At 45.2% G+C, this 25,006-nt stretch overlaps 1 protein-coding gene across 1 annotated transcript in view; it reads left to right on the top strand.

Moving 5' to 3' along the window:
• The window catches only part of LOC125435428 (cilia- and flagella-associated protein 251-like), a gene marked incomplete at its 5' end in the record, with an annotated part of 208,150 nt that overhangs the window by 115,294 nt on the left and 67,850 nt on the right, over nucleotides 1-25,006 (top strand). Inside the window, 1 exon segment of the mRNA XM_048501628.1 lies at nucleotides 5,506-5,616. Coding sequence (XP_048357585.1) covers nucleotides 5,506-5,616 — 111 coding nt within the window.

Genomic DNA, 25,006 nt, shown 5'->3' with positions numbered 1-25,006 from the left:
ACTGGTGGGGCGAACGGCCCCTTGGGTATTCATGGCAGTTGTGGAATGGCTTTACCTCGTCGGGGCATGGGACCTTTTAGCCCAGACGGGCGGAAAGGCTGTTGGACCTCGCTTAGGGGTGATGGTTGTAACTTCTGTCACCTCCCTCACGCATTCGCGATGTGTATTGCATTGGGTGCTCTCATTGCAATTGGCTTGATGGGGGGCCTCCAAGGGGTTGGTATTAATTCAGGGTTGGACCCCCCCTTCCTTTTGAGGAGTGGTAAGTTGGCATGGGTACACTTGATCGGTACAGGCTGCGAGGTTGTCACCGGGGCCAGGAGAACATTTTCCGGTAATGGGGGGGTCGTTAGGTGGGGTTGTTGCACCGCCCTTTTTTTCTCTTCTCCTCCTGCTTCAGGAGGTAGCAGCCGCTTTAGCATTCCCTGGTTGAGACCTGAGGCAATGGATAGATTGGACGGCGGCTGCTTGGTTCCCACCCCGCTTGGAGGAGCTGGGTAGCAGTTTTTTGGGGCCTGTGGGGCCCAGTTTCAGTTTTGCGGCTTCGCCTCTGGTACTTGGGGGTTAGCGCTGACTAGTTTAGCAATAGTGGGGCCCTTGGGTTTGTATGTGCCCCGGGTCCAGCCAGAAGCTTGGCTTGCATGCATGGTGAGCGGTTGGTTTTTTAGCAGGGCGTTTTTGTTCCCCGCACTTTTACAACGGGCTGCCCGCGTTTCCCTCCCCCTTTTACTTTTCCCTATCACCAGGGCAACTCAGCCTGGCTTGCCGGTAAGGGATTGTGTTATTGAACCCGCTAGGGTCTATGGGTCTGAGGGGCTGGTAGCCCATGAGGTGTAATGGATTGGTGGGAAGTTTATTGCAGCCTGCATTGGTGGCTGGATGTCGGGTCTTTGGGACCTCGCCTAGCAATGACAGTTATGAGACGAACTTCTCCTTGGGGGAATGGAATTATATTTTCCCTTTGTGGGAGCAGTTTTTGAATGCCCCCCTCCCCGGAGGTTTTGCCAGGTGGTATTGGGGATCACGATGGTTAGCTGGCCATCTGGTGGCTGGGGAACAGCTGATCTGTTGATGGGAATGGTTCTTATTATGGATGGGGAACTTTCCTTCAGCTTACTTAACCAGGAATCTGGAATAACATGGCGGATGTTTTCTCCTTTCAGTTGTTTTGCTTTAGGAATTCCATGTCACTTTTTAGGATGAATGATTATATTTATTATTTATAATAGCTATCTGGCCTTCATTACCTGGAAAGGAAGGAGATAGGATCATATAATTGTTGTGTTGGAAGAGACCACAAGGGCCATCAAGTCAAACCTCCTGTCATGCAAGAATACACAAAGCACTCCTGATAGATGGCCATCCAATCTCTGTCTCCAAGGAAGGAGACTCCACTACCCTCCAAGGCCATGTATTCCACTGTCACAGCCCTTATCACCAGGAAGTTCTTTCTAATGTTCAGGTGGAATATCTCATGTTTAGGTAGTTTGAATCCATTACTCCCTGTCCCGATCTCTGAAGCAACAGAAAACAAGCTTGCTCCATCTTTAACATGACATCACTTCAAATATTTAAACATGGCAATTGTGTCACCCATTAACTTCCTCTTCTTCATGCAGGTGTGAGATAACAGTTGCCCCCTCTGCACAGCCTATCTCCACTGATTAGGGTTGCCTACGCTGGGTTCAGAATTTTTTGGAGATCTGGGGTGGAGCATGGGAGGGTGGGTTTGGAGAGGGGAGGGACCTCATAAGGAAGGGACAATTTTGGAAAGTCCTGTTCAGCCTGGTTTAGAAGTTACAAGTCTGAGGCTTTGCAGAATTTAGTGCCTTCAGTTCCAGGGTGCTGGCAGAGGGACAGATTCAGCCTCCATACTGCCATCTTTGCAGTTAAGAAAATGTCAATCCTCTCAGCTCTTCAATCTGCTCAAAGGAGCAACCCACTGGGTCTGCATATTCCTTCCTAAAGCAGGTAGCCTCCTAAATAAATGTGTTTTTTTAAAAAAGAAGTTAAATTCACAAATGAGTCAGGAGGCTGTCCACGTGCCGCTCCAGCAGGATGTGAAATTGCTGCATCACCATGGTCTAAACGACAATAAACCTACCACCTCTTATAAATTAAGAAGGCTTTAAAAAAATGATATTCACTATTGCAACTTTTTATGGCTGTTTGGTAACTTTAATCATTTTGCAAAATGCAATTCCTGGTCGTAAATTCTCCACCGAGTACAGATTTAGGGAGATCTAGAGGACTGCAGCAGGCTGATAGGTAGGTTTTAATCTGACAAGGCCAAAAAGTCGATTAGATTTATATCAATGCAGGAGCTACCCAGTAATTGCAATAGGGCAGGCTTAACAGTCATTTGGAATTCCAGCACGGCAATGAATGCAATAGAAGCATTTGAAACTCAAGAAGGGGATGGGAGAACATTACTTACCTGGGCTTGACAATTTATGTGGGAGTCAGCCCCCATCAAAGGGCCTAGATCTTGCCTGAAGGACACTGAAACTCTCATATTGCATTCCATGGTGGGAGCCCGCTGCTCAACATGTCTCCCAAAGCAAGCCCACCCCAAAGAATGTTTGCTTTCCCCACTTCTCCCAGGCAAATATTGCTAGTGGGAAATGCCATCACATTGCAGGCTGACTTAGGGCAACCCCACAGGGTTTTCAAGGCAAGCAGTGAACAACAGTGGTTTTCCACTGCCTGCATCTATGCAGCAATCCCTGGAGTTCCTTGGTGGTCTCCCCATTCAAGTACTAACCAGGGCTGATCCCGCTTAGCTGTCAAGACCTGAAAAGATCACCCTAGCCTGGGCTGTCCCGATCAGGTCAGGCAAATGGTAGCTGCCTCCCCCCCCCCCCAAGATTCTGTGCTTCTTTGGATTTTTTTCAAAATTCTGAAGAGCATAAGAAGTTCTGTGAGGTTGGCATCTCGGCGTAGGAGGTTAAGAGCTCGTGTATCTAATCTGGAGGGACCGGGTTTGATTCTCCGCTCTGCCGCCTGAGCTGTGGAGGCTTATCCGGGGAATTCAGATTAGCCTGTACACTCCCAAACATGCCAGCTGGGTGACCTTGGGCTAGTCACAGCTTCTTGGAGCTCTCTCAGCCCCACCTACCTCACAGGGTGTTTGTTGTGAGTGGGGAAGGGCAAGGAGATTGTAAGCCCCTTTGAGTCTCCTACAGGAGAGAAAGGGGGGATATAAATCCAAAACTCTTCTACTTCTTCTTTTAGTTACTACATAGATGGCTGTGTAAGGAAAGTTGAGAAAGATCTCATATCACAAGTATCTCACCTGGTTTTGCCCTAAGATTGTCTCTATTGCACTGTACGCAACACTGGCACCAGTAGGAAGAAGTGTAGTATTTGCTTCCATTTGTCCCTGCTCTTTAGTGCTTCCTACCTTTTGTGCAAACTTCTACAAATGAAATACAGGTGAGACAGACTGCAAGGAAATATGATTTTTTTTAAATGTGCAGTTTTGTCTAAAACAACATTTTACAGTCAGAGTGAGGACGAAACTCCTAGGAACAGGGGAGCCACCTGATTGGTTGTGGCCTCCTGCACTCTGATTGGCCAAGTATTGTATGATGCGGAGGGGAAGTAGATTAACTCCCTGTCAGAAGAATCTGTGAATCTTTTTGGTCTTGAGCCTTCCTGCTATTAAGTGCTGTTTGCCTTGACTGTGTGTGAAAAACTAGACATCTCTAAGAGAAATAGTCAATCAAAGTGTGGGACTGCTACTGATATCGGCATGAGTGCTGGGTGAAAGCAAATATATGCACAGACAAAGTATACCGGTGGAAGAGTTTATTGGAGGGCCAAGCTGTAAGGCCATAATAAACCAGGATAGGAATATCTTCTAGTGAGAGAAGTATTCCTGTATACCAGTAGGTCCGGGGTATTGGGGATTTGCTTTGATTTACCTCAGTAGAGAGGTTATATTTTATTTTGAGGGTTTTTCTAACTATGAGAGCTGTGTGAGGCTACTGTGTATAAGCACCAAGCCAGTGTTAGGACCCTATGTGTAGAAATCAAAAGCCAGTACCATCTATACAGTTAACAGAACTGTACAACCTATGAAACATCTAAAAAACTGTAACATCCAAGCTGAACTGAAACTGAACAATCTTGTTAAGTGCTGTATGGAGAAACAAACTCTGTACCTCTGTGCTAACCTTTTGTGTATAGTGCATATATATTTATCCTGCCTCCTGTCTTATTTGCCTCATCAAAATCCATCTCCAAGTTATTATTCTTCCCTTTGCCATCTCCTCTTTCTGTTAATAAACCTCTAATCTGTTTAAGTTTTTAATCTGCCTAAAATATTTATTTTAGAGAGCCTCAGTGAGGGGGTGCCTGGAAAGGAATAAAGTCAATGGGGCATCCTTCACTTTCTGCGTGGGTTACAGGGTTGAGAGGAAGTGCTTTCAACTGAACATTGCAATGTTGTTTGCACCTCAGTCCCTGAAGGGGAAAAGGCAGGACAAGTCAGTGAGTGGTCCTCTGCCTGAAGAAGATAAGAAGGTATGGAGGAGAAGGTGTGGAGAATCCATCTCAGCAGGCTTTGGCTCAGTTGATGCTGAAGCAGAGACAACAGAAAAACAAGCCGCCAGAATTCTCTGTGATATTATATCAAACTGCAGCCCCTTTCTCCAAACCAACAATATTGTTGGGATTGACTGCAAAATCAATAGGTGACTCTGCAGATTGGTGTGTGCCCCTGTCAGTTGTATACCTGCTGGGCACTCTCTCCTTTGCCTTTTTAAGTCCAACCGCTGAACAACTCTTGCCCAAATATTACCAAGTGTTAATTTTTATTGCAGATCAGTTATAATAACAATATGAATGAATCTGGACATTTTAAATTTATGATTTGATTTGTCTGTATCTGAATGCACGTCCCTCCTGTGTGCAGGTGCAAGCAGCAGCAAAGAAACAACTGTTTTCGCAAAACCACAGGATTAGGCTGCCCGGCACCAGTCCCAGAGCGATGCTGAAAGTCTCCCTTCAGTGTCATTCAACCAATGAAATTAATGCTTCCAATATAGTTTTAGGCTTGTTCGTGCATAGCAGCCATTTATGAATTTGCAGGAATATTACAGATATATATTTGCAACCTTCCGGCTAGTCATGCCTATTTCTTATTGCTCCCTGCACCTGGGTAGCTATTTTAGGATAATCTCATTCTTGGTGAAATACATCGTGTTTCACTAATATATCCTCAAATGTCTGATAAAAGGACTTGCCCTAACAACGTATGAATATTTAAATCACTCTTAATTATTCATGGCACAGTTTTATGAATACTTGCCAAAATGGGGAGATGAACTGAAAAAGCTGCAAAGATCAGTACATTGGAGAAAAAGCGATCCTGGGATTACATCTGGTGGGCATCATGTGGGGTGCTAAAAGACTTAACCGGGCCATAAAATTGTGGTTGTAGCTTGGGAGAGTTTTTATGTGGAGCTGTCATACTCAGACTGGAAGGCATCCACGCTGCAGTTGGAAGAAGAAGAAGAAGAAGAAGAAGAAGAAGAAGAAGAAGAAGAAGAAGAAGAAGAAGAAGAAGAAGAAGAAGAAGAAGAAGAAGAAGAAGAAGAAGAAGAAGAAGAAGTTAAATAACATAAAATGAGTCATAAAGTGCCAAGACTCCATGAAATTCCATCTCATGAGGTTTTCAAGGCCAGAGACAAGCAGAGGTGGCCAGAGACAACCATTGTCTTCCTCTGCATAGCAGCCCCGGTTTTCAAGGCCAGAGACAACCATTGTCTTCCTCTGCATAGCAGCCCCGGTTTTCAAGGCCAGAGACAACCATTGTCTTCCTCTGCATAGCAGCCCCGGTCTTCCTTGATGGCCATGTGGACACATGAAGCTGTTTTATACTGAATGAGACCACTGGTCCATCAATATTAGTATTGTCTACTTAGACTGGCAGTGACTGTCCAGAGTCTCAGGTTGAGGTCTTTCATATCTCCTGATCCTTTTAACTGGAGGTGCCAGTTAAACCTGGGACCTGGGATTGAATCTGGGACCTTCTGCATACCAAGAAGAGGCTCTACCACTGAGCCACAACCTTTCCCCAAAGTACTGATCTTGTATAGCTTCCAAACTGTGACAAGACCCTGCCAGTCTGGGCTATTAATGCCTCTACATTGCCCGCAGTGAAACTTTACAGAAGTCAACAATGGAAATGACCAAGGCCGTTCTGTGGACTGAGGACCAGCCTTAATGACAGCAAGGTAAGACCAAAAACAAATACAACTGGAAAGGACAAAAAATAATGGGAGTTTGTGTCAGATACTAAGGGATGGACACAAAGTTCACCTGGGCTCCCTTATTCTCAGGCAATTCTCAGGCACCATTCATGGAATAGCTTGATTGGCATGGCTTTCTTAGCCATGCCTTCAGTCAACCTGTTTTTTCAGTGGAGCAGCCTAAACATTTTATTGTGGAAAAACTGACCCAGAGTCTGTTCTGTTTCCTTTCTCCCAGCAGTGAGCAAGACAGTGCCTGCTTGTCTCCTTTCTGTCATTTTTTTCTTGATCTGTGCACCCTTTCAGTACTAAAGGGGCAGTCCTGTTAATCTGCTGTTGCAGCGAAACTAAACAGAAGTCCAACTGCAACGTAAAGAATAACAAAACATCTTCTAGTATAAGCTTGTATGAGGTAGAGTCAGCCTCAGAGAAAGCAGCCCTTGACTTACTACAGCTAATTCTGGAAGGAATATATTTTATATATTGTCGAAGGCTTTCATGGTCACAATCAACTGGCTGTTGTGGTTTCCAGCCTGAGTGGCCGTGGTCTACTCATTTTTTCTTCTAATGTTCACCTGCATCTGTGACTGGCATCTTCAGTCACAAAGATGCAGGCAAAATGCTAGGAGCAAAAACTACCAGGCCATGGTTACACAGCCTGGAAAAACCACAACAACCAGAATACATAGTGCTAGTCTTTAAGGTGCTTTAAGGTTAGCAGCAGTCTGACATAAAGCAATTAAACAGGTGAAGCTTTTTCAGGTGTGGACATCAAGTGACAGGAAAAGTTTCACCTTGGCCATTTCTGCACGCAACCCTTGCTCTGTTTTTTCAGTTGCAGCCAGACTCTCAGAAGTCTGCTTCCTGACGGGCTACTTTCCTCTGCTTTTTCTCCACATTTCCTAAGTCAAGCTTCCCCTTGCATACAATCCAGTGAATCATGACATTACAGGTCTAGAGCCTCTTCCATCACGACCACCTTTTTTTCTTTTTTGCACACATGCTACATAACCAGTGGTGGGATTCAGCAGGTTCGCACCACTTCGGCAGAACCGGTTGTTAAAATGGTGCTTGCAAACAACCAGTTGTTAAATTATTTGAATCCCACCACCGGAACCGGTTGTTAAATTATTTGAATCCCACCACTGTACATAACCATTGTGGGCTGATGGAAGGTGGTGTTCCCAGGGCAACAGAGAATTCTTCCTTTTCTAGACCTGAGGCTGCATTGTTATACAGCCCATCCACACACCCACCCACACCACCAAACAAGCAAATCTCTGAAGGCTTAGGGGGACCTCTATAAAAACAGGGGCAAGGAAGGAGGATCCAGCTCAATACTTCTCTCTCTCTCTCTCTCTCTCTCTCTCTCTCTCTCTCTCTCACACACACACACACACACACACACACACACACACACACACACACACATAAATACATACCCTCCCATTTCATCTTCTGACCCCTAATCCCCAAATTTGGGAAACCCCTTCCCTCAGCCCTACCTCTAGCGATCCTGTCTGGGGAAGGAGGGTCCCCACTCCCCAGTCATCCAGAGACAGGAACTATGCTTGCATAGATCCGGGGCCTCTGTACCCCTCCTGCTGTACTAATCCCCCTTTGTTCATTCATCTTGGAGCTGTCCCTTAGCAGTTAGAACACTAAGCAGAAAAAAAGGGCAATTCTAATTACTAGAAACACAGGTACGGTGCTTAGCAGAGTCGCTCTTTAGAAGCCAGCAGTAGAAGAGCAAGATTCAAGTCCAGGAACACCTTCGAAACTAACAAAATTTGCCAAGGTATAAGCTGTGCAGAGTCAAAGCTGCCCCTCGTCAGATATGGTTGTCTGAGAAAGGGAGTTGTGAATCTTAAAAACTTATACCTTGGAAATCTTAGTGTTCTCTGTGTAGAAATAACCCCAGTTAATTCTTTTTAGGATAGGTTGCTGTTAAAGGCTATGAGCAGGGCCAGTCTGGGGCAGCGGTGAATGGAGCTGAACAGCACATGATCCCAAAACCTTCCTGAAGCTTAAGAGATCTAGTCTTTGTAATGTTTGCCCTGACCCAGGTCACCGGTGCTAGCCTGATCTCATCAGATGTCAGAGGTTAAACGGGGTTACTAGGGTTACCAACTCCAGGCTTGGAAATATCTGGAGATTTGAGGTTGGCGCCTGGGAGAGTGAGTTTTAGGGATGGGGGGGGATCTTAGTAGGGTATCGTGCCCTACAGCCTCCTTCCAAATCAGCCATTTTCTCCAGGAGGAGCGGAATAAATGTTTAAGATGAATAAATAATAAGTGAATGAGCAATCTATAATCAGGGGTCTGCAACCTGTGGCTCTCCAGATGTTCATGGACTACAATTCCCATCAGCCCCTGCCAGCATGGCCAATTGGGATTTGTAGTCCATGAACATCTGGAGAGTTGCAGGTTGCAGGGTCTGATGGGATTTGTAGTCCATGAACATCTGGAGAGTTGCATGTTGCAGACCCCTGATCTACATAGTCTGGAGATCAGCTATAATTCCCAGAGATCCCCAGCCCCAGAATGGAGGCTGGCAACCCTAAGGATTAGCAACCCTAAGCCCTGTTATTACCTGGATGGGAGACCACCAAGGAAGTCCAAGGTCACTACGCAGAGGCAGGCAATGGCAAACTACCTCTGTTAGCCTTGTAAACCCTACAGCATTGTCACATGTCAGTGATGTCACTTTCTACCACCATATAAGTGTATTCCTATGGTTCCCTTGCGTGTTTTGGTTCCTGTTAAAGTTTGCTGGGTGCCAAGTCTCTCTCAGTTCTCAATATGCTTCAGGTCCTTTGCAAGGGAGGACTGCAGGGGTGGGGGCCGCCCATCCTCATTGCCTGCAGCGCCATAGCTGGCTACTTCTTCGATGAATGAAGGAACAGCAAATGTGTTAAGCTGGCCTAGTACCTAATTGCCCAGGTAACACTTTTGTCGATCTTCTCTTCATTTTCCCTGGACTGGCATTTCTGTGACTGAATCCTTCTGGGAGAGAGGGCTGGCTGCAGTGCTCACATACCCCTTCTAGGAGTTTTGCCCGCAGCACTCGCAGAGTTCAAAATTTGAGATCCATGTTGACTGCTGGGAAGCCACCGAGCGGGACTCAGCCATTTTGCAAATTTACCTCATTAGACGTGTTTGGGGGTTTAGGAGTGAGCTGCAAGTATAAATATTATATTTGCCTCCAGGTTATCTTTAAAAATGGATTTATTTCCCACTCTCTGTTTCCACTGCTGCTTGTCAGACCCCTCGTTTCAGCAAGTTCCCAACTTCGTGGGCCTGCTAGACAGTGGCCGAGCTAGCTGCTCCTCTCTCAAAAAGGCCTCGTTCCACCTTGCCCTGCCAATTAGCCAGGGCTCCAGCCGACAGAATATATAGTGGAATTCGTTTGTAAAGAGGACAGGCAGACTAAAATACAGGAGGAAACAGAATCTCCTGCTACCTGTGCAAACTCACATCTCTGCTCAGTTTCTCCTCCTGGATGATGAATTCTCGAGCAGGGAGTTGGAGGGAAACAAACTCCTCTTTCTTGACTGCTGAGTCAGGCATCATAGCTCATTTGGGGGCATGAATGGGCTGTTCTTTCCTTTTACATACTCAGAACCAGCTCTCTGTGCCTTTTTGCTCTCTCAGAACTTGGCCCCAACGGAGGTTACTTCCTCCCACAAGCCTCCTTTCATCAATCCAATGTGCATTTCACAGAGGTAAGCTTTGCAGGGTGCAATGGCAGCCTCCAAGTGGGAAATGGGCATCCCCTGGAATCAGAGTGGGATCCAGCAGGTTCTCACCAGTTCCCGAGAGTGGGTTACTAATTATTTGTGTGTGCCAAGAGGGGGTTACTAATTGGGTCTGCTTTTCTGTTAGAAATTCCATCAGGTCCAAAAGTCATAAAGTCCTGTTGTTTCCTATGTGGCTGGTTAGCCAAGGTAGAAAACGGGATAGTTCTCCCTGTTGGGCTGTTTTAAAAACATGTTTTAGTAATATGGTAAAGTTCCTTGTTTAAGGAAAGTATCCTTCTTTTGATTTCTAGAAACAAAATTAAGTATTTGAAAGTATGAAGTATTTGACAGGCAGTCAATTAGAGGAGAAGTAGTTGTTTCTGTTGGCAGTAGACAATAGGACTTGCTATAATGAGTTTAAATTATGGACAGAAAGTTACCAGCTGGAAATTAGGAACTTTTTTTTCAGTAAGAGTTTTTTACAGTAACAGAGAAATTATTAACGCCCCGCCCACGGAATGCCCGGCCACGCCCCCGTCGTGCCCCGCCCTGGCCCATTGGCGCTACACCACTGTTTGAATCCCACCATCATGGGAACCTGTTACTAAAATTTTTGGATCCCACCACTGCCTGGAATTATAGCTCTTCGGTTCTCCTGGAGCAAATGCCTGCTGTGGAAGGTGGACTCTGTGGTATTGTACCCTACTGAGACCCCTCGTTCTCCCCAGGCCCCACAGCCAAATCTCTACGAGTTCGTTCACCTGGAGCTGGCAATCTTACCGCCCTCTTCCACTGGTGGGCAGGAGGGGATGTATCTCCTCTTTGCTCATAATTGGCTCACTTTCCCCCAGCTTTCTCAAAGATGTCTTGAAGAAACCACAGGCTTTCTCCACAAATTCATTTCAAGCTTCTGTTGTGGGTTCACATCATCCCTGGGGATACTTAATTTGCTTCATCATATTTTTGTGGCCACAGACTAGTCCTTTAATTAACCAGCAAATTTTACTGGAAGGCTAATGCTCTGGAATAGGCCAGTAGCCCAGACTAGCCTGATTTCATTAGAGCTTGCAAACTACACAGGGTTGGTTCTGGTTAGTTCTTGAATGGGAGTTCACAAGGAAGACAAGGGTGAATCACCTCTGTTTAACTCTTGCCTTAAACCCCCATGATCCTGGGGTTACCATGTCAGTTGCTACTTAAAAGAACAAGTCCTCACCTGGATGGCCCAGGCTAAGTCAGAAGTTAAGCAGGGTCAGCCCTGGTTAGGATTTGGATGGGAGACCAACAAGAAATATTGTTGGGTAGAGGAAAGCAATAGCAAACCACCTCCGAATGTCTCTTGCCTTGAAAACCCTGTAGGGTTGTCATAAGCTGGCAGTGACTTGACAGATCAATACGAACAACAATAACATTGCACTGAAGGGCTGCCACCACTCTCATTTTCCTGTTTGGCTGGGACTTCCTGGATGTCAGAGCCCAAAACTGGAAGGATGTTGGTGCTTTAATGCTCCATTCTGTCAAGTGACTTGTTATGAGCAACTAGTTGCTGCTTGGTGTTTCTTGAGAGCTTTTCACCCACAGCTGGCTGAATGGACATTTGCAGCAAAGGACCCTGCATCCGGGCTTCCTCCCGCTCACAGGGAGCAGCACTAAAGTCACCCAGAACCATGAAGAGACTGAACTTGCCAGCTGCAAGTTTCCTCTTCTTTGCAGAAGAACTGGGGGTGGTGCTAGGCTGGGTGGGGGTATGCATTTGTTAGGGTAGCCAACTTCTTGGTCAGGGTCTGGATATCTTCAAGGAAGGATTACATGTGTTTTCCCAACAACAGACATCTCTTCCCCTACTGTGGAGGCTGGCACCAATTGAATTTGTCCCACTCAGCAAACTCCCCTCCCCAAACATGGCCCACCCCAAGGTTCCCCTCTGAAAGTTGGCAACCCTAGTGTGTGTTTATCTGAATCAGCCATACGTTTGGGGTATATATGTGTGGATGAGGTAGGGTGGATTTCTCTTATGACCATATATGTGAGAGTGAACATGAATGACATCCAGACCTGGGATGGGTGCTGCTGGGGTTGTTAGGGTACGTATGTATATACTAAGCATAATAACTACCCTGAAAGTGGCTAGCAGTGTGAAAGCTGCGTATATCAAAACACACAGTAAATGTTTTAACATACACTGTCTGGTCTTATATTATTTACAAATGGTTAGAAACCATACAGTATCTTGAAGTATGTATCACTACAACATTCCATCAATGAATCCTTCATATAAAGTCATACAAACATGAATCAACATATAGACCCTGAAGTATACAAAGGTTAAAAAGGACCTCAGAGCTAGTCGGCATCCGGATAAATGCCTGATCTCGTCAAAGCTTCAAGGCTTGTGGAAGCTGTAAAGAAAATAAACAAAATGCAAAAAATACATTCCATGATATAAATTGACGACTCTTCAGCAAAAAAAAAAATTGCAAAAACCAGTATTCCGCTCTCACGGGTCTCTTTCAAAGAGAGAAAGGCTTCGGTCCCAAACCTCAAAGGGGACAATATCTCATTTAGCCTGTGAAAAAAATAATACAAAGCAACCTTAGAAAATCCAAACATAAATCATTAATCTTATCAGGAGGAGAAAGAATATAAATTACCCTCTCGGACTGAGGTCTGCTGTGGCATCCCTAGACTGCCGCAAAGCGTCCTTGGCAGTCATGCTGCCCAGTGTACATTTAAAAGGAACATCACATGACAGTTCGGAAGACACAGCTGTGCTTAATTACAGCTTCAAAGGAATGCCAAATAGTCCAGATTCTGATTCAGACCCATTGGTTTCATAGTCCTCAAATGAAAACTAAAGGAAGTCTCAAGTCTCTGTAGCTTCTCTAATTGTTGATGTGTGTGCCCTGTTAGTCCACAGAAGCCAAGACCCTGAAACATTATGACTCAGGCGGGTGTTGGTGCTGAAGGCAATGGGCGATTCTGCACACGAGTAAAATAGGTTCGACGCAGTTCCCTGAGAAGGGTACTGATCTCGGTCAAAGCCATTGTTGTTCCCCACTGCAACCAGCTTGATCCCAGCTCGGAGGACGGGATCATCCTGTGCCTCTTCGCCGCTCCGTTCCGATTGGCTACTGCCACAGGAATGGAGGGACGAAGGTGGTGTTTTTTGATTGGCCGCTTACATTGGTATGCAGAAATTGTGCTCCGTTTGTGCGACCAGCCATCGGTTCGAACGCAAGAAAGAAGAGGGGGAAAAATTAGGTGCGATTTTCACCACGGCGGTTCTCCAGCTCTACGCATGCCCGAAATACTCAGCTGTGATTGGCTGAACAGGCGACTCCTGGCTCTGGAGATTCCACACTTTACTGGAATGAAGCAGCATTCGAGCCTGGTTCCCCGAAAAAGTAGTAGTTGCCAACTGGAGTCAGAAATTTGACAGTTACACGGGGTGAAGCTGGTACAAAACCATGTCGATCCCAGTGGTTGTGCAGAGCACTTAGGTTGAACGCAGCTCAAACTTAGGTCGATAACGCAAGTGCAGAATCAACCAATGATTCCCTACTGGAGGTTCCTGATTCTGGTTTCAGAGGCATGAGACGTGTTCCAAAACTCTGACCTTAACCTGTCTCAAGGTCTGGCTGACATAAAACAAACCACATGGACATACAATGTAACAGACATCATCTTTGGTATTGCAGTTGATCAAGCATGTTAATTTCTTGGTAAAACCCACACTAGGAATAGAAATCTCTTTGCTTTCATCAACCAAAGGGGCAGGCTATGCAGTTGCCACATCTAAAATGTCCCTGAAGTTTGGCTGTGGGTTGTTGCGCCCACTTTACATCCACTCTTATGAGCAAGTCACCCAAGGATCTGGTTTCTATCAGCCCTATCAGGGGAGTATGTTCACAACCTGGTAGTTCCTTCACCAAAGGCCAATACTGTGGAACCTCAGTTTTCATTGCCTTTGGTTTTCATCGGTTTCGGTTTTCATCGATTTTTTCAGTGAAAAATTTGTCTTGGTTTTCATCGATTTGCAGAAAGGTAAAGGGGTTTGTGGAGAAAAATCACCTGGACAAAGCTGTCACAGGCCGTGTCTGCAACTTGTTTAATGACAATGTCTTGCCCCATTTCAGACGAATCTTAAAGAGGCATCAGAAACAGCTTTGGACAGCTTTCTGGTGCGACATTGGTCCACTGGCTCTGAAGCTGGTCCTACTGTTATTGTTTGTTACTGTTTTCAGCATGAAACACTATGTTTATTCACCCAAGAATGTGTTTATGTTTTTTGGAGTGCCTAGAACGGATTAATTGGATTTACATTAATTCCTATGGAAAAGTTTGCCTCGGTTTTCATCAGTTTCAGTTTTCATCAATTTTTTTCGGACGGATTACCAACAAAAACCGAGGTTCCACTGTATCTATAAATTATGCCTTTTATCTTATCACTAATAATCAGATACTCAATGGAACTCGCAATTCACTGTTCTTGAGATTTATGTTTGGGTTTCAGTCGGTCCTGTCCGTTAGTGTTGTCCGCTTTGCTCCTAGTGTGTTTAATAATTGGCCCTATTTAATAACTTTACTTCAATAGATCGAGCTGCCTTCTTATAGCCCCCGTTGGCTGTGCTATTCCTATTGGCGCTGAGAAAAATCCTGTAAAGGAAATTGTTTTTCAGATGCCTGGGATGAAATGGCTGGTAATGCAGATAGGCACTTTTATCTGTCTGCTTCCAGTGCAGTGAGACAGCTATAGTCTGATCTCTGGTAATTGAAATTAATGTCAAGATATGGTAAGTAGTGTATGTCTTTGGAGGTTGAAAATTTGATAGTTTTGTGAAGAGAATCAAGCCATCAAACTAAAGTGTCAATGGCTGGATCCTTGACAAGCATGAACAAGTCATTTATGTAGCGCTTATAAAAGAGAACCTGGTCAAAAATGGGTTCGTGGCAGGATCTCTGATCAAACTATCTTCAAATCATGCCATATATAAATTGGTGAGGGAGGGAGCTAAAGGAGACCCCATTCTGATGCCTCTTACCTGCAGGAAGTAGCACTTGTCAAATCTAAAGTAGCTGTAATCTAAAATCAGATCCAATTCAAGAAGAAAATGTGTGGGTGGATTGGAGTTAGTGCATACATCAAAATAATGTTCGACAATAGTCCTTGCTTCCTCATGGGGAATGTTCAAATATATGGAAGTGACATCTAAGGAAATGAAACATGTACCTGATGAGACCTTAAGACCTTCTATTTTGTTAATAAGGTCTGTTGTGTCCTTAGATGCAAAAATGAGTCTAGGAATTGAGCTACTGGTTCTATGAGTGAGCCTACCCTGGACACTATAGGTCTCTTCATTGGGGGACAGGTCACCTTATGTATTTTAGGGAGGCAATAAAAAATTGGAGCCCTGGGAAATTCATTTATGAGGAACTTTGCTTTATTATTATCTATGTATCCTATGGAGTTGCCCTCATTAACCACCATGTATCCTATGGTGTTGCTCTCATTAACTACATCATGAAATCCAGGGTGGGATCTTTCTCCAGTGGTCTATAGAAATCTGTATCAGACAGCTGCCTGTTAACCTCATTGAAATAATCACCGGAGTTCATGACAGCTAAGCCTCCCCCCTTATCAGAAGGCTTAATAGGGAATCATTACACAGCTTTTGCGCTGCTAGCGGCTTTCAGTGTTATTACGTTTAGTGTATACAGTTTTGGTACACTGACCCCCTTCAATTGATTGCTGTAATGGGAGCTTGGGTATGTAAGTGCTGATTGGGATGGGTCAGTTTAATTTTGTTTGTGGGTGTCTTGTGGGGGGTGCGGGGTGATCTTGGGTGCCAGTATTAGGATGGCAGGCATTGAATGCCAAGAAGAAAAATGAAGGGGAAAACCCAACGCTGAAATGAATTAGGTAACCAAGAGGTTGAGAAGAACCAAAGCAAAATGAACAGTATACTAAGATCAATATTGCAAACAGAAAAATTCATACATAAGTTTTAATAACACAGCAATAAAATCAAAGGATTAAAACAATAACTATATATTCATGGCACCCCTGTTGCTGAGAAATTATTGAGGGTATAATGACAAACAGAATGATGCTCAGTAAATCTCTTTCAAATAGTCAGAACAGATCATTCACATTTTGATCTCTGGAGCCTTTTTCAGAGTTCATTGATACATTCCTACACACCATTTGCCTGTTCATTACATAGAACAGATGTGACCAGGTGCAGGATAAATCCTTCCATACATTGTAGTCGACCCACAGGTCGAAATAAAGAAACGAGCGAGACGAGATAACATCTGGTGGAGATAAGCCGAAAAGCGGGAGACCGGAGGTCAAATGTTCTAAGCGAGTCTCGTCTGCATATTGTTATTCTGTCGAGTGGTGTAGGAGGGAGGACCCGGGGAGTTCAGCGGAGAGAAGCGGGGAGAGTGAGTCATCTGTGATGCATGATCTCATCTACAGCTCACGATGCGGAGGAGGCGTAAGCGTCTGAGCTAATCACCTGAGGCAAGACCATTGTCCCTGCGCCCGGTGATTGAGCCAGGCAGTTCATGACCCGTGACTCATGGGGGGATGAGAGAGAGTGGGGGAGTGTGATGCGACCAACAAGACACGTATTGAGTCCGTTGGCGTCCCAACGTTCTACCACGGTGCTGCTGGGTCAGCAGTGCATCACTACAATACATAATGAAACGGGCACATTTATGTTATGAAGATGCTTGTATTTTCAGTATCCCATGTATTTTCCTAGGTCTGCTCAGGGCAAACCATCTCCACACATGGTATATAGCAACAATCATATATCTCTCAGATCTTCCAGAGATATCACAGAACTCATGACTACAGAGCTAAGTTCCCTTGGAGGGGAAGGCTACTGTGTGGGGCGGGCTCAATGACTCTCAGGTCCCTCCTCTCCCCAGGCTTCAACCCAAAATCTCCAGGCATTTCCCAATGTAGACAGCTCTATGTGGATGTGGTCACATTTCAGTGCTGAAGTGATAACTGCCCTTCTTACAACTCTGGCAAAGTATCTCTATTTTCACCATCTCTAGGCTAGGCTGTGCGAATTGCATGCCCGGTTGGGAACCTAAACAAATGATTGCTGTAGAGGTAGAAAGAAGGGATGGGCCACTGAAGGCGATAAGTATTGTGAACCATCACAACTTGCACAAAGTTGTCAGTTGGTTCTCCATCCATGTACTGTTGCCAACCTCCAGGTGCATCCTGGAGATCTCAGAATTATAACTGATCTCCAGATTACACAAATCATTTCCCCTGAGGACAATGGCTGCTTTGACGGATGGTCTCTATGGCTCACCAAATGAGGCCAGTCCTGTTTGCATGCACACACACACACACCCCGCCCGAAAGCTCTTTTTCAGTTCCCCAAGAGACACAAAAGAAGATGAAGGGAAACCTGACAGAAATGAAAATGGAGGATTGATTGTTTGGCCACCCCCAGATTAATGAAAACTGCTTGGGGAGTCAAAAAAAGGACTTTTCTGAACCTGTGTTTGATCCAGCTAAGCAGTTTTTCAGATGACACCTGGTGCAAGATGCCAAGGGAAATGCAAAACGTTTGTTATTTCTTTTTTTAAAAAAAATCAATGGGACGAAACATTCCCTCTAGACCTATAATATTTATTTCAATGTTCTGTCAATAAATATAACAAGGTTAGCTTTCTATCAGGTTAGCTGGAAAAAAATCATTGGAAGGAAGTTCTATTTATTAGGCTTGATTACAGAAGGCAATCAATACTGAAAAATTCCCCTGCTGCTATCAAAAAGAAATATTGTGCTCTGAGGAGTCAGCCTGGCACAGATATTTATGTCTCTGTCCTCCGTCTTGCAAGTGGCTGCAACAAATTGGAGTTCCCATCCTTCAGCATGGCATTCCTTCCCCAGTGCAAAGCAAAATGGCACTACTGGCTCAGGGCTCCCTGGTTGTTTGGACTGTGTTTCCAGGGCAGCCAAGTCTGCAACCCCCCTGCAGGGGACCCGCCGTTCCAGCTGCAGAACATGGGCCAAAACTTGCCTCTTGTTTGTTTCCCATTTTAGTCACTTCAGAATAGACCATGCAAGTCGTACATTGAAAACAAGTTCCCAGGCGGCCATTTTTTTTTGTTTGGAGTGATCCAGCGGAGAGACTCCCTCAGATGGCTTTGTAAGCTGAAAGCCCTTCCAGCGTCTACCCCGATTAGCATAAGTATGCGATTCACGGTGACAGACGAAGGGGAAAGAAATGGTCATGAGGTCACAATCCAGTGACAGGGGAAGAGCGGAGAGGTCACAGCTCACACAAAATGGGCTAAGCTAGACAATTCCTAGACCGTGCAGGGGGAAAATGGGCCATTTAGCTCATGTACCAACCTGCCTGGATAAAGGCCACAGAACGGAATGGTTTTGTCACGAGAAGGTCTGCATTCCCCAGCACAGCAGCTGTGCTGTCAGTTAACATCATTAGAGGATTGCATGTCAGTATCTCTGCACTTCCACTGCATCCTTGCTGTGTAGACCTGTGGAACTGTACCTAGTGGTCTGGGGTCTATTGGGTCAGAATAATGGCCCTTTCCGTACAAATCTCCTAAAACATTTGTTAATGCATTTGTAAATGTTTTCAATCCCCCTTTTTGTTCACCCTTTCCCCCTCGAAACAATTTCTGGCTGCCATTATGTGACTACCCCCCTTTTTTTAGTTTTGTATTGAATCGACACTTCTGTGCTTCACAGTCTCATTTTATACTCTCTGTATATTCAGTGCTTTGAAGATTGCCCCCCCAAAAGAACAAAGAAATGCTGCAAATAAACAGATGAGGGGAAACTGAGCAAGCTCAGAAAATGGTACCAAGGAGGAAGTTAAGGGAAGCAGAGAAGCATGGCAAAGGTCGTCAGTAGATTGCACAGTGACTGAAGACGTTTTCAAAACGTGCCAGCCACTGGAGTGGGTTGTACTGACCATATTATTTCAGTCGTGTTCAATATGTACTTGCTCCCAATTTTCTTCCAGGCCTAGTTAAAGGTGCTGGTAATGATCTGTATAGCCGTATACGCAGAGGTGGGATCCAACTAGTTCTCACCACTTCTCTAGAAGTGGTTACTAATTTTTTCTGAGTGCCAAGAAGGGGTTACTAAAGCAACCTCCCTGCCCAATAGGAACTGGAGGTGCGTGTGTGCGGCGGCGCCACTGTTTGAATCCCACCACCATCAGAACCTGTTATTAAAATTTTTGGATCCCACCACTGTGTATATGGCTTGGGACCAGTGAACTTACCTGTCCATTCCAGGCACCATTGGAAGCCCTGCATAGGGTGCCCTCGCCAACTGAGGCTAGACAGGTGGCAGCCTGAAAAAGAGCCTTCTCAATTGTGGTGTCAAAACGTCAGAACTCCCTCCGCAGGGAGAATGCTCTGGCTCCCTCTATCACTGTCTTCTGTCAGCGGGTGAAGACTTTTTGTGTTTGGTTTAGTGCAGTGGTCTGCAACCTGCGGCTCTCCAGATGTTCATGGACTAAAATTCCCAGCAGCCCCTGCCAGCATGGCCAATTGGCCATGCTGGCAGGGGTTGATGGGATTTGTAGTCCATGAACATCTGGAGAGCCGCAGGTTGCAGACTCCTGGTTTAGTGCAACTCCCAGTAACTGTTATTGCCTGTCCTCTTTATAAGTGTTTGTTTTTACTGAATCATTTATTTTATATACACTTTATTTTAAATGCTGTTTTAATGCTGAGAATGAAATGCTGTTTTAATGTTTATCCTAGTTGGGTAGAGAGGTGGCACAGAAATGTTTTGCATCATTATTATCATAGAATAGGATGGACTGCCAGTTCACAAAGACAGTGGCCATTTCCACACAAATCACTGAAAACATTTGTAAAATGTTTTCGATCGCCTGTTTGTTCACACTCACCCTCTCGTTTATTTGCCCTCAGCCCCTCAAAATGCTTACTGGCTGCCATTTTGTTATTCTTCCATTTTGTTTTGACTTCGATGTGGATTCGTAGTTTCAATGCTTCAAAGTCTCATGCTGTAATTCTCCTTGGGTTGTGTGTCTTTGTAGCTTCAAAGATATCACCCCCAATTAAAAAAAACCTGACAAGAACGAACAGGCAACACAATGGAGCGAGCTCAGAAAATAGCTGCTTTGGATGGTGGACTCTATAGCATTACACTCCTCTGAAGTCCCTCCTCTCTCCAAACCCTGCCCTCTCCAGGATATAAGTCCCAAATATCCAGGAATTTTCCAACCCAGAGTTGGCAACCTTAATGCAGTTTGTGATTTAAACCCATCCTCCCCACCCCGGGGTTAAATCTGAAATCAAAAGTTCTTCCTAGGACAGGAGTTCTCTGCTGCGACAGCTGAGGAGAGATTTTGTTTCCTATGGTGGACTGTTGTAAGTAATCCAGACAGTGTGTATGTGTGTGAGTGTGTGCCACCAAGTCTCAGCTGATCTGCATGATCTGAGAGAGTTCTAAGTGAAATGTGACTGACCCAAAGTCACCCAAGCAACCTTCATGTGGAGGAGTGGAGAATCAAACCTGGTTCTCCAGATTAAAGTTGCTATTGTTAAGCTAAGACACACTGGGTGTTTCCCCACTTGTCATGACTCCCCTATGCCGCGCACTGCTCTCAGCGCGAGTCATTTCTGGCACGTGCCCGGGCTTCCCCACGACCCCATGCTCTGCGCCGTTTGGAAGAGCGCCAGGGGCGCGACAGTGGCAGTGTCAGGGTGGCTGCGTTGTCGCCACCCCTGTAGTGGGGAGTGCCGGGGAACCCCACGCTACTTGCCTACAGTAGCGCGCAGCTACTGGTAAGTGGGAAAATGCCCACTGACTCTCAGATATGGCAGGGCAATGGTGAACTGAGTTCAGTAGATTTCAGAAGAGTGTAACTCTACTTAGGATAACACAGTAGGTTTAGTCTGGGAAGCTAGAGTGATTTACACAGGGCAGGTATCTGATCATAGCCTGACAGTATCTGGTAACTTTTCCCCTTCCTGCATTCTCACCAAGAAATGTCAAAGCAGAATGGATTGTTTTGAAAAGTTTGATGGAAAATTCAGCTGAATACATTTTTGGCAGGTTTTTATTTTTTAAAAAAATCCCATGGAGAAATTAGGGAAAACTGGGAGCGTGAAATCAAGGCAGCATTTAGTATTTCCCCATGTACTACTCAAATGAAAATGATTAGCTGTAATCCCAAAAATGTTAAAAGCAGAATACAAATTTGAGGATCTTTCATACCAATTACAAATAATTTCCAGCTGCTCTCCAATTCTCAAGCTTTTATCTATTGTTATACTGGGGAGAAAAATCACTTCTCTGCCTCTGTGGAAGTCATCTGCATAGATTTGGTTTTTATTATGGTAAACAGCAAGTTAACATGTTTCTGCTAAGTGTGTTTGCCGTGTTGATGCACTTGAGTCTTAGGAAAATAGAAGTTTGAAGATGTAGCTGCTGTTTAATGTATTAGATAGACAAGGGTTGCCAACATCCAGGTGAAGGCAGGAGAATTAAAACTGATCTCCAGATTACAGAGACTAGTTCTCTGGAGAAAATGGCTACTTTGAAGGATGAACTCCAGAGGCATAGGGAGGAAAAATGGCACCCAGAGCAAAACCCGCTCGTGGTGCCCCTCCCCGGCCCCCTTCCTGCACACACACACACACACACCCGCAGCCCACTTACCAGGCAGCAGTGGTCCCAGGCAGCCTGACAGGACCAGGCCTGGTGAGGTGGGGGCAGACGGGAAGGAAGAGGGGTGTGGGGGTGATTTTCGACCTCACCCCCACGTGACACAAATGGTGGCCGCCCGGGGCATTTGTCCCAGGTAACCCCGTGGAAGCTCCACCTCTGGCATTACGTCCCTGCTTAGCTCCCTCCCTTTCTTCCCCAAAACATCACCTTCCCCAGACTCCATCCCCAAATCTGCAGGCAGTTCCCAACTTGAACTGGCAACCTTAGGATAGACTGAGCTGATCTTATCACGGTTTGAAGGCCAAGAGTCCTATCAGGGTACTGGGGTCCTCCTTGAAATGGCCTATTGAGTGGGGTAGGAGAGCAATACAGACAGGTGTGGTCAGGTTATTTGATGAATACCAAGTCTGAATTAATCCTGGACAGCTTTAAGAAGGAGCAGATACTCACCTTTGATTTTTTTTTTTTAGCTGTTCTTTCATTGGCCGTTTCCACACAACCAAAATATAATATTTTGAGGCAGGAAACAAAATGTTTCCTCCAAGAAGTTTCCCATGATTTTTAGCCCAGAATGTTTTATGTTTCCTGGACTCTGGTGATTCTTTTTTGTGAAAATGTTTTCAAAATGTTTTCACTTGCTGTGCATATGTCTTTAAAATGTTTCCCATGCCTCTCTGCAGTCCCTGGACTTCCTCCTCAGCACCATTTTCTCCAGGGGAACTGATCTCTGTGGTCCAAGGATCAGGAATAATTCCAGCAGATTTCGAGACCCCACCTGGAGGTTGGCAACCCCGTGTCTTCTCTTCTCAACTGGCTTTCTGGATCGAGAAACTTTTCTTGGGGGCTCTGTGCAAGCCAAGTTTTATAAACAGTGACTGCTGTGCCTGGGATAATGTGCAAAGGATCTTCAGCTGGGATGGCTGCAATTCTTGGTTTCATTTGCTTCCAAGAAGCCAAACGCACCACCAAGTTCCCCCTACCCTCCAAAAATAGAACTTCTCCTGTTTTACCATTTTACATTTTTGGTTCACCAACTGCTTTCTTAATATAGGAGGAGTTTTATTATTTCTGCAACTGTTTTAGTTGCTCTTCCTCTCTTCAAGAAAACAAGGGGAAAAGGTGGATTAAAAAAATAATAATAAACGTAATGCCCTAATAATAATGCTTGTTGACATATGTTTATTTCAGGAGAAAAATCATGCCAGCAGTGACGTAGGAGATTAAGAGCTCATGTATCTAATCTGGAGGAACCGGGTTTGATTCCCAGCTCTGCCGCCTGAGATGTGGAGGCTTATCTGGGGAATTCAGATTAGCCTGTACACTCCCACATACGCCAGCTGGGTGACCTTGGGCTAGTCACAGCTTCTCGGAGCTCTCTCAGCCCCACCTACCTCACAGAGTGTTTGTTGTGAAGGGGGAAAGGCAAGGAGATTGTAAGCCCCTTTGAGTCTCCTGCAGGAGAGAAAGGGGGGATATAAATCCAAACTCTTCTTCTTCTTCTCATCATTGCCCTCTGCAGGTTCGTGAGAAGGTACCAGGCTCCCGTTTGCTTCTAACCCCCTCCCCACTTTACCTTTATGATTAAAATGCAGGAATTTGAATTCATCTTTCAAAACCAATCCAGTAATTCCATTTTAAAATCCAGCTAACTTCCTCCGAGTTGGTTGGCAACACACTGGGGACAGGAACAAGGCCAGGGAAGGCTCCTGCCCTGGGCACTGTTTTCTTATGATACGCCACTGGATCCAGGAGGATCTCCACAAATCAGGTGAGTGGGCAACAACGTAGCATGTGAAGTTCAGTGTCAGTTAAGTGCAACCTGATGTATACGGGAGCAAAAATCCCTGCTTCAGGTATAGGCTAATGGGGCCTGAACTTGCTTGAGAGTGATAGGGGAAAAGATCTTGGGATCATAGCAGATAGCTCAATGAAAGTATGAACCCAGTGTGCTGCAGCATTGAAAAAGGCAAAGTCTGTGCTGGGGATTATTAGGAAAAGCATTGAAAATAAAACAGCTGTTATGATAATGCCCCTGTATAGATCTGTGGTGCAGCCTCATTTGGAAAACTGTGTGCAGTTCTGCTCACTGTAGCTCAAAAAGGACACTGCAGAGCTGGAAAATTACGGAAGAGGGAAACCAAGATGATAAGGGAATTGGAACACCTTACCTACAAGGAAAGGCTGAACAGTCTGGGACGAGATGACTAAGGGGTGATATGATAGAAGTTTTTTAAATTATGTATAGGGTGAAGAGAGTTGACAGATACATTTTTTCTCTCTCTTCCAAAATACTAGAATTTGAGGGCATCCAATGAAGCTGATGGGAATTAAATTCAGGATGGACAAAGGGAACTACTTCTTTCCACAGCGAGTGATTAACATATGGAATTTTCTGCCAGAGGATGTAGAGGTGGTGACAGGCATAGAAGGTTTTAAAAGGAAATTAGACAGATAGGTGGAGTCTGTCAGTGGCTACTAGCCATGATGACTAAAGGTAATCTGGTGTCTGAGGGCCACAAACCTCTGAATCCTTGTGCCAGATGGACCTCCAGAGGAACTGATTGGCCACCATGTGGGACAGGATGCTGGACTAGATGGACCACTAGTCTGATCCATCAGGGTCCTTCTTACGTTCTTATGGTCAGCGTGGTACGCTGGTCAGAACATAGGACCCAAGTCTGAATCCCTATTCTTGCAGGGTGATCTTAGCTTGATGTTGGCCTAACCTGCTACACAGGGAAGTTATGAGGATTAAATGGAGGAGGGAAGTATGATGCAAACTTCTTTGAATTCCCATTGGAGAGAAAGGTAGGATATAAATGAATTTAACCAATTCATTAATTTAATTAGATTTGCCTTGCCTTTACTTTATTTCTGTTCAGGGTTTCTCACTTGCGAAGTTGGCAACTCTGGCCGTTTCTGCATGGTCCAAATATTCTGGGTTGAGCAAGAGAAATATTCCTGTGTGGTCAAGAAGTCTACACGGTTCTCGGTCCTCAAGTGAGTTTGCCCCACAACATTTCCTTCATCACAAGGTATTCAAAATTCACCAAATTGGCAATTCTTTTCAGAAATTTCGGGGCGAGCCTGCTACCATGCAAACACCACAGGAGCAGAATCAGTTTATTTTTCCTGCCCAGCCGCCTGATTTCCCCTATGCTCCGTCCGCCCCCCTGATTTCCCGCCTGATGTTTATTCAAGCTGCCACTCAAAAACAACAGCCAATCAGAATGTGGGACACTGGGCATGCTCAGATACACTTGCAATGTAAATACAGAAGTCCTGGGCTTGTGTGAA

Source organism: Sphaerodactylus townsendi, linkage group LG06 (assembly GCF_021028975.2).
Source record: "Sphaerodactylus townsendi isolate TG3544 linkage group LG06, MPM_Stown_v2.3, whole genome shotgun sequence".
In the NCBI taxonomy this organism is placed as follows: Eukaryota; Metazoa; Chordata; class Lepidosauria; order Squamata; family Sphaerodactylidae; genus Sphaerodactylus; species Sphaerodactylus townsendi.
This window is presented reverse-complemented; position numbering and strand designations above follow the sequence as displayed.